This window comes from Ornithodoros turicata, chromosome 2, assembly GCF_037126465.1.
Source record: "Ornithodoros turicata isolate Travis chromosome 2, ASM3712646v1, whole genome shotgun sequence".
NCBI classification, from domain to species: domain Eukaryota; kingdom Metazoa; phylum Arthropoda; class Arachnida; order Ixodida; family Argasidae; genus Ornithodoros; species Ornithodoros turicata.
The window spans coordinates 14,162,448-14,179,896 of NC_088202.1; the positions used below are offsets into that span (position 1 = coordinate 14,162,448).

General features: G+C 49.3%; 1 protein-coding gene across 1 annotated transcript in view; it reads left to right on the forward strand.

Moving 5' to 3' along the window:
• The window catches only part of LOC135383127 (uncharacterized), an 86,696-nt gene that overhangs the window by 63,245 nt on the left and 6,002 nt on the right, over positions 1-17,449 (forward strand). The window contains exons 6-8 of the mRNA XM_064612735.1: positions 1,727-1,853; positions 2,202-2,400; positions 7,723-7,867. Coding sequence (XP_064468805.1) covers positions 1,727-1,853; positions 2,202-2,400; positions 7,723-7,867 — 471 coding nt within the window. The remainder of the gene's footprint in view (positions 1-1,726; positions 1,854-2,201; positions 2,401-7,722; positions 7,868-17,449) is intronic.

The window sequence follows — 17,449 nt, forward strand, 5'->3', positions numbered from 1 at the left end:
GTCGTGACGTTGCCCACATACGTGAGGCCGACAACGGCAAGCCCTATCGCCACCACCACCACCACCACTCCAGGCGCGTGGCCATCGTCGTCGTTGTCCAGTGGCCGCTCTCAAGTGCTCCAGTGTTCCAGTATACGCATGTGTTTCAGTGTATACTTCCTGCAGCCATGGCAAATGAACGCTGTGTAGGAGCTGCTCGTAGCCGCTGCCAATCTCTCCGCGTATTTTATCTATACATATCCCATCATCATCTAGCTCAAGTTCATGGCTCATGCAGAATGTCCTTAAAAGATGAACGTCGATAGAACGTCCTCATAGAATGTGCGTACATAATTTAACAGAATTAGAAAAGTCAGGAAGACCATCAGGTGGTTTTTCGAGACGGCTCTGTGTGGTCAGTGGCAGGAATATCGGGTGGTATCGGAAGAATATCGGATGAGAAACTATCGTCCTTATCAGAGCACCACGTGCGAAGGGATATGGAGGGCCAATTCAAAAAGTCGTTCATACTAAAGCGAAAGGAGCACTCAGGAAAATAAAAGTACTCGTACGAGTAACTTCTAGTATATCCGTGTACTAGCTACAGATTTCAGAAACATAAGTGAGTCCTTATTCCTTTCCACTGTATAGTAACTCATCACCGAGTTAATAGTTAGTTGTAACGAGTTTCGTACAAGTCTGGTCAGAGTGCGCAGTGATGTCAAACACTGTATCCCTCGCAGCGTCGCCTCAACGAGACCTTTCGTGATTGGAATAGAGAACGGGTCGAAGTACGCGTTCACTTTCTAATATGAGATACTAGTTCGAAACTAGCAAAATCGATTAATGTAGATTACGCCATAATTGAGGTATTAGGTCACGCAAAACGAAAAGTGAGTTAATCGAGTGAATCGAGAGAGTTAATCGATTCCAGACAGACGGTAATAACTACTTTGTAGTTCTCTTTCTGTACACCTGTATGAAGTCATGTTGGTTCTATTAACAGAAACGGCGTTTTAACATTGCATTGATAAGAGGAACGCATTGGTCCTGAGACTTCCACATAGAGCCACAACACACACCTGCGCATGGGAAACACTTCTATGTTTCCTACCTGGCGGGATAGAAACCCTTCAAGAAACTTTCGCGGCAGCCTCTGACGCCACAGCAGTGAGAGCGTCAGCCATTCAAATGGGTTCTGGAAAGCACGTGAACTCGCTTGCAGCTGCCTCTCTGGCGGCAATCCTTGCGGTAATATCAGAGTCGAAGGAGTTTTTGATATTCACCGGACCGATTTTATGCGCGTCCATTGCCCCGTTTGCTATGAAACTTGGCTTGCCGTACATATAACGCAGGGAAAAGTTGCTGGCGGCTTATGTGTTTGTACCGTCGCTTTCTGGAGCTGGCCTCGGTAAATTCTCGTTGGAATGCAGCTTCACATTGGTGCAAACAAGCGTCTCTTACATTTATTTGGCACAACTTTGGGTGAGGTGCCACACACAACCCCATGAAAAGAAAATAACACAATGTGTCTTGTGTCGCCATATGTCGGGGCAGAGGCTCACGTTGTCACACAAGCGACAGTATAGCAATCGCCTCGAAGTTGTCCTCCGTATCAGTCGACCTAACTGCCAGTGTAGTGCAATTCCCTCAGAAAAGGTAATTGTTGATCCGATTTACACCTTTTTTTCGGTGCGAAGCCTAGAACATACTTGTATTGAGTGTCATTGTGGTCCGTGCTTACCAGGAGGTATGTAAAGATGAATTGAAGCAGACGAGAGCACAGGTCGAGGCAACCCAGAGGGAGCTCAAGGTCCTAGCCAAGCACTGCGAGAGGTTAGCAGCCCTATACCAGGAAAGGGACAACTTGCTAGGTAAGTTGATAGCTGTTTACCGGCATTGATGCGTTACTGTTGGCATTTAACCTCGTTAGTATTCCAGAAATGTATAATGTACATATGTAGATCCTCAACGGTATTAAACACGATGCGAAACTACGTCGCACAAGAGATTCCATGTGTGACCATAGGGTAGCTTATCCTTTTGAGCCATAAAGACAACGCGGGGAATATGAAATTATGTTCCGTGCATTATCAAAATTACGCCATCGTTGACTTGCGTTGCACAAATAACGCAGGGGGAACCTGGTGGTGAAACTAGGAGACGATGAAAACCGAGTGAAGATCCTTGTGTATATTTTTTCTTGCTTTTTTGTTTTGTAGAGACCATTTTCGGCAGCATGTCTGGAAGCGAGCTCGAAGACCAGCTGGCCTTGGACCTAGAAAAGCTGCAGATATGCAAGCAGCAAGTGGACCAAACCCATTTCAAATGGACGCAAGCCCTTCTCATGGTTCGTCAGGCGTGTACCCAACTGGCACGCGCTCTCAAAAAATGGACGGAGCTCTCCGCAGTCCCTTCGAAGTATGTTCCAATTACAGCACGGTGAACCAGGGTTAACATTTATATTCTAAAAGTTTACGTGTTACATATAAAAGTAAAATAGTAGTAGTGCCTCATGGGGCGCCTGTAGCTCTAATTCTTTTGCGGAGCTTATGGGGATCCCAGGTTGCTTGGGTTAATAGCGGTTATATATATCGCTGTCTTTAAAAAGGCACAGAGGGCCCTTAGTGCTTCAAATTCTTGCTTCTGACCAACTTCCCATTACCTAGCAGATGAAGAAGGTTCTGTTGCCGAGGGCCTGTAGGGACCCTTGAAGTTCACTTATATGACATCAGGACATGGTGGATATCTTGGCGAACCTTGCAGCGCGTGAGTTTCGAACGTGTAAGCCCTAGTCGCTGTTGGATGGTTGTTGTAAGTAGCGCACCGAGCCTAATGCGGTGAATGGTCTAATGCGAGCCTAATGCGGTCTTTAGTGGTCAATCCACTCTATCTGGAATGACAGTTTCTGCATTGGGGTCGATAAACGTCAAGTAATCTGTTGGATTGAGGAGATCCACATGGTGCGAGCCCGTCTTTCTGCCGTTCTTCTATTAGTTTTTTATCTAGTTCTTTTTTTTTCTAGTTATTTTTTATGTGATTTCGTGAAAGGAATGTCTGATAATTTCGTTTTGCTGACGGCGGTTTTTGGCTGCGTCGTCCGCGGCTTCCTTTCCAGGAACACCACAGTCAGATTAGATCCATTAGAGGGAAGAAAAAAGGAAAAACAGGGAACGAGAAAGGAAAACAGGAGAGGGAAAGGATAGCCAAACGGAAAGTGACATTGGTATTGCGCAAGTAAATAATCAGAAAATAAATGGAGGGATATGATTTATGCCTTGCTCTTGGTCTCGTTTTATGTCCTGAGTATATGATATACGATTTGGTCTTGCTTTGATATTGAGGATAGAGCTGCCTTGGAGCGATTGCAGATGACTCAGGTCCTGATAGGGGAGCTGTTGATGTGGCGTAGTGCTTTTACGATAGCGGGCACTTCTGCTGCCGTGGAGGAAGTGCTGAGAGACGGCCTTATGATTTAGTGGTTGTGTCAGCCGCGAATTGACTTGATGATCTGTCTGAGGTAGAAGAGCCGTCGGTGTGGATATATGTTACCCTTGAGTAACGCTCGTTAATGTGGGCCAGTGATAGGGTTCTGAGCTACAATAAAATAATATTATTCCAAGAAGAATAGCTTCAGTGCGTTCTAGGGGTGCGAGAATTGACGTTTCTTTGTGTATGCGCGAGGGAGGGGAAGGGAAGACCTTACACGTAGTCTTTCCTCTGACGAATTTTGTCCCATCTTACGCTCGCGGATTTTTATGAACAAACGGAGGAACACCCATTTCATCCTGGGCCACACATTAGCTCTGCGAATATGTCTGGTTTTCAGATGTCTCCGAGAAGAAATGCACTTGCAGCGGTCGATCCAATGTCTGTTATGGCAAACTGCGGACGTCACAACTAACCCTTGGATATTGGGCTACGTCCGGTAGGGAGATGATGGTGTTTCCTAGCGCGCTTTCCAAAAGACCGACATAAGAAATGTTGCAAAATCTAAAGAAAAAAAACGAACAAACAAGAGGAAGAATGAGAGAGCGACAGAGAAAAAAACACACACACACATTGGAACTAGATCGTCCATTAGGCTGAGTTAGTCGCAGAAGTGGGATTTTGGTTTCGTTCATAATACGCACAGTTAACTGTGGTATTAGCAAATGTATATATACTTCTTTCGCATAACCACATACCCTCCTAGAGCACAGCCCAGAAGAGTGCGCTCTAGAAATGGTTCTGCTGGGGCGTAGCACTCTACGGCTCCGACGTATTCTACAATGCATGCACGTTTCGATAATACTGTGTGAACGAGACTGCTGTGCTGGGGGTAGCCTGGAGCAAGAATCCATATCCCAATCGGCATAGTTTAAAGTTAGGCAGCGCCTACAACACGCGGGGGAACCATAGAACAATAACACTGCAGAACTTTACAGCAGGGTGTCGAACCGCAAAATTCCGGTTTGGTTCGGATTCGCGTTGCTTTGATTTCGTTCCGGTTCAGTTCCGGTTCGGCCACGCTAAAAATCGAACCGGTTCGCCAACCGTGTACGTAGCCCCGAACCAGTTCAACGCTCTCATTTTATGTGTTCCATAAAACTGCTTTTATCAGGAAATGCGTGTCTAATATCAACAGAAAAAGCAGGGCCGGTTGGTACAAATCCATTCTTTAGCGACGGAAAATAGGGACACTCGGTTAGACACAGAATAGGAAAGAACAGGTCGCAACTTTCAACCACTTTACTGGAATGAGACCAAAATACAGACCATTTCTGTATTTTGGTCTCATTCCAGTAAAGTGGTTGAAAGTTGCGACCTGTTCTTTCCTATTTTGTGTCTAACCGAGTGTCCCTATTTTCCGTCGCTAAAGAATGGGCGTGTCTAATAGCTTAGTGCTATTGTCTGCATTGGCGTTTTAGCGGTCAGGTACTCCCTTCAGCGAGAGAAAGGAGAAATGGATGAACACTTATTGCAAATACACTCCGCTCCCATGAAGCGGTGTAGTCCTGCTACTTTCTCTACCCAAAATTTCTTTTTCACACGCACGGTGCCAGCAAGGTACACTTAGAGGAAGCCTAATAAGATGGACAGCGTTACATAGAGTACGGTACTTACAGCAGACTATATTAAAAGCGTGAATCGATCTAGAACCGTACTGAAGCATGTCGAAAATAAGCCTGCCAGCCTTACTGTGTCCGAGCTCACAGCAGTGTACTAGTTAATCAACAACATAAAGGCAATGTGCAACAACAAAGGCGACACAATTGCACTACCAATAAGCAGAACTGCATTTATTTTCAAAACCACGACCAATCAAACAAGCACAATTCTGCGTACGCTCCTTCTCCAGTTCTCATGTTTCTGACTTGTTTAATTTTTACTGCTCACGTGTAAAGGGCAATGTTGAGCGCTAACTTAATCACATATTCGTCCTGTAGAGCTACATAACTGGCCTACTTCATTCCTGTTTCATTCGTCCTCGTGGCGCCTCGTCTCTGAAGAATAGACGCCGCAGCGCGTGCGTGGGGCGCTAGCCGCGACGCTCACAAGCATAACTGCGCCTCAGCGTGTTAAGAAGACGCTGAACGTATACTTAGTATACGTCCTCGTTTGACTGCTAGGTGAAAATTTCCGAAACCCAAGAGACGCACGCGTGATGACAATACCAATGTGCCTTCCTTCGGGCATTCAGGGGAACTCTTATGCTGGCTTGTTTTGTTGCGAACCGGTTACCCCTATGATTTTTTACGGTTCTACTCCGGTTCGGGTTTAACAGTGTGATGAAAATTGTGTTTCGGGTTCGGGTTCGATTCCGGCGAAGTTAACAGTTCGGGTACGGTTTTCCGTTCGGGTTCAGGTTCGGTTCGATACCCTGCTTTATAGGTCTCTCGTGACCATAAACCAGCCAACGTCGCTTCATTTTTGCGCTGCTCCTAAGCGTCCGCCCTGCTATGCCTGACGGGTGGTAAAATATGCATTTCCTTCGGTAAAACGACTTCGATGAACATAGAAAACACTCGAACCTGGCACATTGCTCAGTGATATCCTACTCTGAAACGCTGTCATTCTCAGACCTCGCAGACATAAGCTCAGATTTTTCAATTCGTGATTTTGGGTATTGGTGAATTTTGCGATCTCGGATTTTGAACACAGTTATATCGTGGCATGCATAGTTGGTTCCTGCACAGGGCACTAGGCCGCGCGCAAGCACCTTTCATGAGGCACCATATACAATCCTTGTTCCCGTCTTACCAAGTAGCAGGGACTACCAATTGCAAGTTGAAGATATAATAATACCGTACGAATGCGTATATGATTCGTTAATCAGCTCAAACGTGCGATACAACTTGTTCAACGCCGCCTGGAAGGCTGTCGGGCTCGTTTACATAAAAATTAAGGACGACCTCATAGTCTGGACGAGGAGCGAGCGCGTGCTTATTGCATTACCCATGCTATGATAATAATTGGGAGTATATATATTGACACGTAAGGTGGGTCCGTCCACACCTGTGTCGTTACTTGGTGCTCGTGCCAGAGAGTAGGATTGCGGATAATTTCCACCGCCTGCGGTTCTTTAAAGTAGCAATCGCTTGCACACGGTGCTGGAAGCAATGTTTCCCTCCCTCACATTACTACCGTCCACGGTGGTGTTCGAACCCCAGATCTTGAATTCAGAAGGCCAACACGGCAACTACTGAGCAAAGTAATGGTCGGTATATACTTTGGCACATGCTTATAGACTCGTACTTTTACGCAAACGGGAGCTGCATGTCACACAGGCACTAGTATTTGCAGAATAAATACGTTGTTTCGTAATACGTGTGTTGTTGGAGACAAGACTGCAATGCGTGATGACCAGAATATCATATTTCTGTGTGCGCTACGACGTGTTATCAGGTTTCGCATCGCCATTACAAAGCGCGCTAGACCAACTCGCGGCTTATAGGCATCGTCGCGTCAGCTACAAATTCCAACTGGCCAATACCTTTGGCATCGAGGAAGTTTGGTTTTCTGTAAGAAGTTCCAATGGTACATCTTTATTGTGAGCCAGTTAAAGGACGACGGAAGCGAAAATGACCTACAAAAAGCTGCTTACTTGCAGACTGGTGAAACAAGACAAGTAGTGCGCATACATATTGTTAACGAATGGTTCAAAACAAATCCAGAGGTGCTCATTACCCTTGGGTTGTCAACAAAGTGCATCAGGCTGAAAGAAGGAGCGGCCCCTTCTGTATTTTCACGAAAACGAAAGGCGCAAATCTTTACCTCCACTTGGCGTTTCGGCGTACGTCTCATTCCCGCTACGGGGAAAAAACGAGACGAAGAAGCATAGCTACGAACCCATCTCTCATCGGATATATCGCCTTCAGTCTTCCACGAGATCTCCGAATCGAACATTTTGAGGCGTTATTCGGAATTCGCATTGTTTATCCCGTTCACCTACCAGCCGCACATGGAGCTCGAGGGATATTTGACGTCACGCGCTCCTCAGCTTTTCTCGCAATGCTTTGCGGCAGCGGGCACGCTCCATGAGCGATCGTGTCGGGTGGGCGGCCTAACGGGCTCGTAATCGTCAAAAATATGCCCATCCGTACAGCGTGCTCGCAAAATACTAGTGGCACCATTATTCTACGTAAGATTTGCACTTTATTCTGACCCTTTTTTGCAATTGACAAATTTCGCTTCCGTTGTCCTTTAACTGGGAAAGCTGACACACTGTGGTATCTAACACGTGCCATCATGTATTTTCAGAGACGACGAGATGAAGTTCTACTGTGTCGCAGAGACAAGAAACAACCTGAGCGCCGCGTTGCAGAACCTACGTGCAGCACAGAGGTACCTCCACAATGTAGAGTTTCCTTACTGTACTGCAGCGGAAGTACAGACTATGTACAAGGTGATAACATTTTTTACCCTTAAAATTGAGTTTCATGCTGACGACTAAACGACACGAGAAAATCGTCAAAGCATCCTGTATGTTACATCGCTTCTTCAAATATCACGCAGACTTTGAGACCAGATGCAGTCTAGGTGCGTGTCTTGGGCTTCTTGCCCCGTCACTCCTCACCATGCATTCCTATATTTTCCAGCTTTTTTGTGTTGCTGGGCTCGGGCAATGTACTATTTAGGAGTAGAAGCACATGGGTTATCAATGTTCATGAACATATCATCAAAGGAGTCAAACACTATCCACAGGTTGTTGAACTTCCAACTATAAGGCTGTGATTCCCTTGTCACTCTTGCCTATGGACATGGTAATAGTATACATAGTGTGAGGAAGATCACCGATCGCAATCATCCCCTTTCGCTGTGACCATCGCGCGAGACCGCGCCCAATTCATTCTGGTCTCGGCTTCCATCCTCTTCGGCTGCTATTAAAAACTCCTCCTACATTGGCACCTGTCTCGGCTTTCTGCCTGACAATAGTTAGGTCAAGTAAGTCGGAATCGAAGACTATCTGCGCTAGCTTATGGCGGCGTTAATCTGCGACAGTGAAAAGCTACGAAAGTAGAGCATCATGGAAGACAGGCGAACATTGAATTATTCGTACTACTTCGAGCACTGAACAAGGTAGAAGGTGAGGCACAATAACTCTGTCCAGAAGCCTCCAGACGGAATCATGGCGTTCGTAGACATAGTGAAACCGAAACAACGCGGACGAAAAACTTCGCGAATGTCACTGTTCTTCTTTCTATTCTATTTACAGAGGCAAATGACGAATTCTATTCGTCATTTGCGTATTCGAGTAGGGGAAAGCCTGAGCAAGCGACCGCTTGAATAGGGGACTAGCGTTAAAAGACGACGGAAGCGACAATAAGCTGCAAAGCTGTCTGCCTCATATTGCGATGTATGCCAAAACAATCCGGAATTCGACTTAGATTTACATTTATTAGTTGGAATGCCGCCATAATCGTAATATAAAATTCGGCCGTGGAGCACTCTGAGCGTCGCCGCGCCGCCGTAGCAGACCACGGAAGTGACGCACGTTCTCTCTCCTGGGGGCTTAATCGCTTCATCGTCGTTACGGTCGTTACAAGCTAACGAGTGTCGGGAAATTCAAAAAGGCGGGCGGGAAATTTTAAAAGGTGGGCACGTGATAAAACACGTGCACGGCGCTCTTCGCGCGATACGTAAAGGCCGTGGTGCACGTCACGCGCAATGTGTCACGTGCCCACCTTTTTGAATTTCCCGACACTCGTTAGCTTGTAACGACCGTAACGACGATGAAGCGATTGAGCCCCCTGGTGGAGTTCCTGACTTTAATTTCGCGGTTGTTTTGCGATCGGAGGTTTATTTTTGCGACAAGAAATATTGTACATGCTTGTGAAGTCTTTCCTGGCTGTGCTACAGCATGTTGTCGACTTCCTTTCAGCAACGCAAGGCCATAGTGTTCCTTGCACGAAGGACACACGGATAGACAGCACAAACACAGCGTCAAGTATCGACTGACGTTTATTACAGAGACAACACTACCGAGGCTGGCCCCCAAAATCCATCCGAAGGAAGGTGATCTCATTCTCTCTAGAGGCGAGAGTCTTGCTGCTGGCTGTCTTACCTTGCGTTCGGCCGGAATATGTTTCAGAACATACACGCTCTACCAGACTGTAGTTGTTTCCGTGACCGTATTGGCCATTGGTGCTCGACTGGCAATCGAGAGATGCGAAGTTCAGATTCCGCCGATGCCTGACTTTTTTGATGACTGTCATATTTCAATTGTTTCCGAAAGACAGGAATCGTATTCTTGTCGCGAATCCGTCTATGCCTACTTGCAGACATGTGAAACAAGACAAGTAGTGCGCAGACCTATTGTTGACGAATGGTTCAAAACAAACCCAGAGATGCTCATTAGCTTTGGCTTATCAAGTACATCAGGCTGAAAGAAGGAGCGGCCCCTTCTGTACTTTCACTCCATTCGGCGTTTCGGCGTACGTCTGATTCCCGCTATGGGGAAAAGACGGAGACGAAGAAACATAGGTACGCACCCATCTCTCATAGGATATATCACCTTCAGACTTCCACGTGATCTCCGAACCGAACATCTTGAGGCGTTATTATGAATTCGCCGTCTTTATTCCGTTCCCCTGGCAGCCGCACATGGAGCTCGAGAGACAGTTGACGTCACGCGCTTCTCAGATTTTCACATCCAACCTCCTCCACAGCTGCGGAACTCTATGCCATCCTTTTCTTTCTACAACACATCGCTGATTTTCCACCCCGGGAATGGGCAGTCTTTACAGACTCCAAATCTGCACTTCAAGCAATTGAAAATTCCGGCATACGAGGCCCATCCGCACCCCTAGTCACAGACGTGTTAATGGCTTACCACACTATCTACGCCGCAGGCCACAGGCTAGTTCTCCAGTGGGTTCCAGCCCATTGTGGTGTCGTGGGGAACGAGCAGGCCGACAGCGCCGCAGAAGCAGCACTCTCGTCTCGGAACCGGACCCGTATTGTTCTGCTCAGAGGAGACCGCCGTTCAATTCTGCGACGTCTAGTGACACCCCTGGCTTCCCGCCAACGGACAACCGACATTCTTCCCCCCTCTATGTTGAACAGAGTTGATCCCACGCTCGCTTTCCGCATGCCACGAAACACATCTCGTCAGGATGCTGCATTAATCCACCGCATGCGCCTCGATGTGGCCTTTACAGCTCAGTGGCGTTACCGCTTGAGACAAATTGATTCTCCCACCTGCTGCCACTGTGGTGCTCTTGAGGATCTGGAGCACATTCTTCTTCATTGCCCTCACTACGAACCTTCCCGAACCACACTCTCCGAGTCTCTTCCTCAGCTGGACTCTCGCCCTTTCTCCCTACCGAAATTGCTTGGTCCCTGGCCCAATCCAGCCCAGCAACGCTCTGCGCTCAAAGCTCTTCTGACATTTCTGGACACCATCGGACTTCACGATCGTTATTGTAAAGGGGCTCGTTATTTTATTCCCCCCATTCCACCAAGCAATGGGGTAGAGTATCGCCTGATGCGATGAAACTCCCCACTCTCCAAGGCCGAAAATAAAGTTGTTGTTGTTGTTCAGATTTTCCCGCAATGCTTTGCGGCAGCGGGCGCGCTCCGTGGGCGATCGTGTCGGGTGGGTGGCCCAGCGGGCTCGTAGTCGTCAAAAAATATCCCCATCCGTACAGTGTACTCGCAAAATACTAGTGGCACCATAATTCCACGTAAAATTTACACCTTGTTCAGACCCTTTTTTGCAATGGACAAATTTCGCTTCCGTTGTCCTTTAACTTCTTTGAAGCCTCGTGAGGGTCATGATACCTCAGAAAGCCAAATGGGGTGTCTCTGCACGCGGTACTACTTGGGTGGCCATTTTGATACGCTACGATCACACCTTCACGCGATCTCGTAATTCCGAAGCTATACAGGCAACTCTAAAACGAAAAACCGGAAGACTAGACGTGACGTCACACGTCTTGCTCCCAATGCAAACTTAACTTTCCGGTGAAATAGGGAGCCTGCTTTATTCCTTTAGAACTCTCATTCGGAATAACTCTTATTCATTCTGAACGACAGCGCCCTTCTCATAGGCGCCGAGTGCAGGAGAGGTATAGCCTTCACCGGGTACACAATTTGTTCCTATTAGATTCACTGTAAACATTGTTTAAATAGTTTGAGCCTTAATAAACATTGAATCAAGAAGGAAGTGGCTGAAAAGGTTAGCCAGCTGTGGGACACCTAGCCAAACAACAACTTTATTTCAGGATAATGGGTGGGAGTTTCATCGCGCGCGGGCGATACTCTAACCCATTGCTGGAGGGGAAGCAGGGAATGAAGGAATGGGTCCCGTTACAATGAGGATCGAAGTCCTGTGGCGTCCAGAAAGGTGAAGAGAGCCTTGAGGACAGAGCGTTGGTGAGCTGGATGCGACCAGGGGCCAAGCAATTTGGTGTGAGAGAGGGGACAGGGGTCGAGCTCGTTGAGGGAGGCGGAGGGTACGGAGCGGGAAGGGTGGTAGTGTGGGCAACGGAGAAGAATGTGCTCGAGATCTTCAACAGCACCGCAGTGACTGCAGTAAGGAGAGTTAACTTGTCGCAAGCGGTAGCGCCACTGTGCTGAAGGCCACGTCGAGGCGCATTCGATGAACTAATGCGGCGTCTTGACGAACAACAACAACTTTATTTTTGACCTTGGAGAGTGGGGAGTTTCATCGCCACAGGCGATGTCTTGACGAGAGATATGTCCTGGCATGCGGAAAGCGAGCGCTGGGTCAACTCTGCTCAGCGTGGCGGGGGGTAGTATGTCGGCGGTCCGTTGGCGGGTAGCCAGAGGAGTCACAAGGTTACGAAGTACGGACCGCCGATCGCCTGTCAGCAGTGCAATACGCGTCCGCGTCCGAGACGAGAGAGCTGCTTCGGCCGCGCTGTCCGCTAGTTCATTGCCCTCGACACCGCAATGGGCGGGAACCCATTGGAGAGCGAGCCTATGTCCTGCTTCGTAGACAAGTTTGTAAGCGGTTAACACATCCATAACCAACGGGGCGGAGGAGCCTCTGATGCCAGAGCTTTCAATTGCTTGCAGCCCAGATGCTCAGTCAGTAAAGACCACCCAATTCCGGGGTGGGAATGGAACGATGTGCTGCAAAAAGAAAAGTATGGTGTAGAGTTCCTCAGCTGTGGATGATGTACAATGCCACAGGCGACGTCCTTGAACTACGCCTTCGTCGGGGATGACCAATGCTGACGCGGACTTGCAATTTCGAGATGCGCCATCGGTGTAAGCGGCGGTAGAGGTGGAAAACTTCGCGCCGACGAGAGCATAAAATGGGCTGGGAGGACCTGAGGGGAAACCTGAGCTCTGCGGGCCTGGAGCTCAGGAAGACGTGGGAAGGTGGGTGGCACAGGCAGAGACCAGGGGGCGTTTGTCGGTGTGACAGTCCTAGATGTGAAGCCGGTAAGAGCGGGGCGTATCCTCTGGGCCACGCGATGGAAATCACTTTCGGGACGGTATCGAATTGTCCTGAGGAGTGGATGACGGGAACGTTCGCACGCAAACGTAGGAAGTGTCGAGCCGTTTCCCGCTCACGGAGGACCTCCAACGGGAGTTCTCCAGCTTCAGCTAGGACTTGCCGTGTTTCAGCCATTCGTGGAACGCCAAGGCAGCGACGAAGGCTTCGGGCGAACAGGGACCGAAGGGTGTTGAACGATGTTGTAGAAACCCTATGTAAGATTGGAAGGCTGTAAAGCACAGTCGCCCTCACCAAAGCCGCGTGAACGGCTAAGAGGGAGCGTTGATCACAGCCCCAGCCGAAGCCAGAAAGATGTTGAATGGCAGGAAGCCATCACTGCACTTTGGTTTCAAGGTGCTTAATGTGGCGAGCCCAGCGCAGGTAGGAGTCCAGGACCACACCAAGGAAGCGATGGGAACGCACACGCTCGAACTTCCGTGCACCAACCCAAAGAGGGAAATTACTCATAGCCTTGTGGGTGAAAGGGAGCTCGACGCACTTTCAGGCGAAAGGTCCATTCCAAGTCGCGTAAGGTAGAGATGAACGTTGTTTAAGGCTTGTTGTAAACGGCGCTGAATGGCTGGTCGTGACTACTGTCCGTGTGTACTGTCCAAAGGGCAACGTCATCGGCGTACACGGAGAATGCGACATTGCGTGGAACTATCGATTTTACTCCTGCCATGACCGCATTAAAAAGTGTAGGACTGAGAATGCTTCCTTGGGGTACGCCTTGATGAACAGGGTGCTTGGGGCTTTGGCCGTGGGATGTGCGGACAGCAACAGTTCGGTCCGTAAGGAAATCGTGGAGCCAGCTGAAAAGTCGACCAGATACTCCAAAAGACCGCAACCCGTGGAGGACACAGATGTGCGAGACGGTATCACAGGCGCGCTTAATGTCCAGGAAGACCGATACAACGATCCGCCGATGAGCACGAGCATGTTGGACGGAAGAGACCAGATCGAGAATTGGAACCATAGAGCTTCGGTGGCGGCAAAATCCAGCCATTTAATGAGGGAACGCACCTTGTGTTTCGAGCCACCAGTCGAGGGGATGCAAAACCGTTCTCTCCATCAGTTTGCCCATACAGCTTGTCAGGCTCACGGGCGAAAGGAGGATAGGGCATTTGGGAGTTTGCATGATTTCAGGATTGGAACAACTAAAGCCTCCTTCCAAGTAGATGGTACGGATTCCTGTCGCCAAGACGTATTATAAACATGAAGGAGAGCTAGGAGTTACTGCTCGTCAAGGTTTCACAGTGCGGCGTAAGTGATTTTATCTGGTCCTGGGGACGATCGCACATTCACAAGTTTCAACGCAGTCTGCAGCTCAATGAGAGTAAAGTCGCGGTCCATAACCGCCGGTGGACGGGGCCAGTCTTGGTGGATTTCTGTCTGCAGGCTCTGGACGAAACTGTGGTGTACTGCAGACGCTGAGGCAGCCGCTGGTGTCGTTAGGACGACGGAGAAATGTGTCGCGAGCGTGGTTTCGTCGACACCGTTAACGATAGCCAATGCGGCGAGAGGATTATTTTGTGGGGGCGCATCCTTCAGAGCTCGAACTGTCCTCCAGATCTTCGTGGCGGGGTCTTTGTGGCGGGGTTGTCCTGTGACGCCTCGCCGTACGGACTCGGCGCAGTCCTGGCATAGCCTGACGATCAAGGGAACGAAGCTCCAATTGCATTCGCTTCGCGCACATTGGGGAAAGCTGAGCGCAACTATGCACAGTTGGATAAAGAGGGCTTAGCCATCGTGTTAGCAGTGACGCACTTCCACCAGTATATCGCAGGGAGAGAAGTAATCATCTACAGCGACCACAAACCCCTACCGGGCATCATGGGCGCGGACCGCCCGATTCCTGCAGTTTTATCTCCACGTATGACAAGATGGTGCCTGTTGCTCGGGGCGTACAGCTATAAACTCCATTACAGGCCAGGAAAACGCCATCAAAACGCCGACGCTCTCAGCAGACTGCCTCTACCTGTAGAAGAGGATGAACCGGCGGGACCTGGAGATGTGCTCATGATCGAGGCGGTTTCCATTCCCCCTCTCACGCCTTCGGCTATTGCGCAGTCAACTGCACAGGATACAACCCTCTCAAGAGTGTATCAAGGTGTAGAGTCGGGTTACGTCTCAGATTGGACCGGGAAAGATTTCCTGATCTTCAACGTAAGAAGGAACGAACTTCCTACCCACAACGGTTACCTACTTTGGGATTCGCGAGTGGTTATTCCCCCAGCGCTAGAGTCGCAAGCTCTTACCCTGCTCCACGCTGGCCACAGAGGAATGACAGCCACGAAGCACGCTGCAAGAAGTTATTTCTGGTGGCCACAACCCGACACCGCCATCGAGAACGCCGTAAGCAGCTGCCACACGTGTCAGCGCTATGCCAAGTCTCTGCCCACACAACCACCACCACCGTGGTCTCGTGCTCGCGTCGCTTGGTCTGTCCTCCACATGGATCTCGCTGGACCGATTCACGGCCAATCATACCTTGTTGTAGTTGACGCCGTCACGAAGTGGCTCGAGGTGCGGCCCGTGTCCACCGCAATAAGCTCCGCCCTCATCGACGCGCTACGCGCCATCTTTGCCACTTTCGGACTTCCGCAACTCGTGGTCAGCGATAATGGTACCGCCTTCGTTTCCGGCGAGATGAAGTCGTTCTTCAGCCGCAATGGTATCCGCCACGTAACCAGCGCCCCATATCATCCCTCTACAGACGGCCAGGCGGAAAGGATGGTTCAGGAGTTGAAGCGGGCGCTGAAGAAACACACCCAAGGAAGTATTCAATGTCGTCTATCGAGATTCCTCCTGAGCCAGCACACCACAGCGCATGCGGTAACCAAGGAGACGCCAGCCAAACAAATGTTTGGAAGGGAATTCACCCGCATTACGAGGACTCGCCTCCCAGCATCCAAGCCCAACTTGACGACTACTTCAAGGTCGGCCAGACCGGTGGTTCAGGACTTTCACCAATAACGGAAAGTGGTGCCAAGTGAAGGTCTGCAGGAAGGTCGGCAAACGTTCCTACGAGGGCCTCACACAGGATGGACGACTGCTTTGTCGGCATGTGGATCACATGCGCAGGTCCTCTTCGCCGGTTGACAGCACACCACGTCTCACGTCAAGCTTCCGGTTCCCCACTGGTGACATAAATTCGCCATCTGCAAGGCTGTCGGTGCCGCCAAACGACTCGCCTTGCCCCACAGACGTGGTCCACATCACTTCCAAAGCTCGTTCGGGACATATTCCTCAATGGCTTTCCACAGCGGCGGAGCACCCGCCTTACGACGACGCTCCACTACCGGCAGCACCTAGGAACATCATATCGGGGCCTACGTCATCTCGTGGTAGACCACTCAAGAAACCTGTGCGTTTCGGACATTCAGTTTCAGACTAAGGGGGGGGGGGGGGAGTGTAACATAGTGACGACGACAAAGTTGCGGAACTGTTCGCGCTGCGCATCCTGTTGTGTTCTTTCTCTTGCTATAAGCTTCCGTTGGGAGAGAATGGTTTTCTTCGGGCTCTCTGGTTTTGGAATAAACCTTTGGATGGTTCATCTGCTGGCTCTCGATGATGTAACACAAAACTTACGCCAACGCTTCCGGTCCTCTTTCTTAAGTTCTAGTGTTACTGTAGCTTTCATCCGGCGGTACGCCACGATGTGAGAAAGTTGCCCACTGCGGCGAGCCGTTCTCTCGGCGACGTAATGCTCTGAGGTTGTTAATTGCGGGAGAATGACCGACGTGACCCGTTTAGACATGGCTACCGCGCCCTGCACGGCTGAACGAATGCCTTGCGAGAGGGCCTGTGAGGACATGCCGGTGTGCACAGATGTTCGGAGACCAGCAAGAAAGAATGCCCAATTCGTGAAAGGGGTCAGCCCAGTAGTGGGTGACAGAGGACCTGGATCTTTCCTGGTGCTCAGCAGACATAATTCGCTACATGTCGTGCGCTACCGATGTCGACACCCGAGGTAGTGACCACTTTCCCATCTATATTTCCCACGAAGGGACACCTAGCCTTTTCAGTAACTTCCTTCCTTCTTCATTCATTGTTCTTAGACACTTGAGGCTTTACGCGTTTGTCCTTTCTTCTGTGTTCCAGCCTCAGAACATCAATTTCCATCGTGTTTAATAAATGTGTTTTCGGTTTTTTACTCGCCCTACTGCTGTTGTCCGTATTTATCCTATTTTGTACACGTGTACATCGCTTATAACTAAAACGCACCAGCATAGTCAGATTGTTCTGCCATATTTTGGGCCTCGTGATGCGCTCCTCAAGCGCCCTTTTTGGGTTTCGGTTCATTTGCACATCGAAGTTCAGCAATGGATATTTCACGGCAATCGCTGTTTCCTTGATATTTAAAAGACAGAATGGATTATTTCAACGAGGATCGTCTTCCCTTCTGTTATCTCGCTTTTGCCAGAAATACCGTAATTAGAGTGTTAAGTAATGAATTTCAGGTAAGTAGTGACCTTATTGTTACACACTCTCTTCAAGAGAATGCTCGCCTGGCCG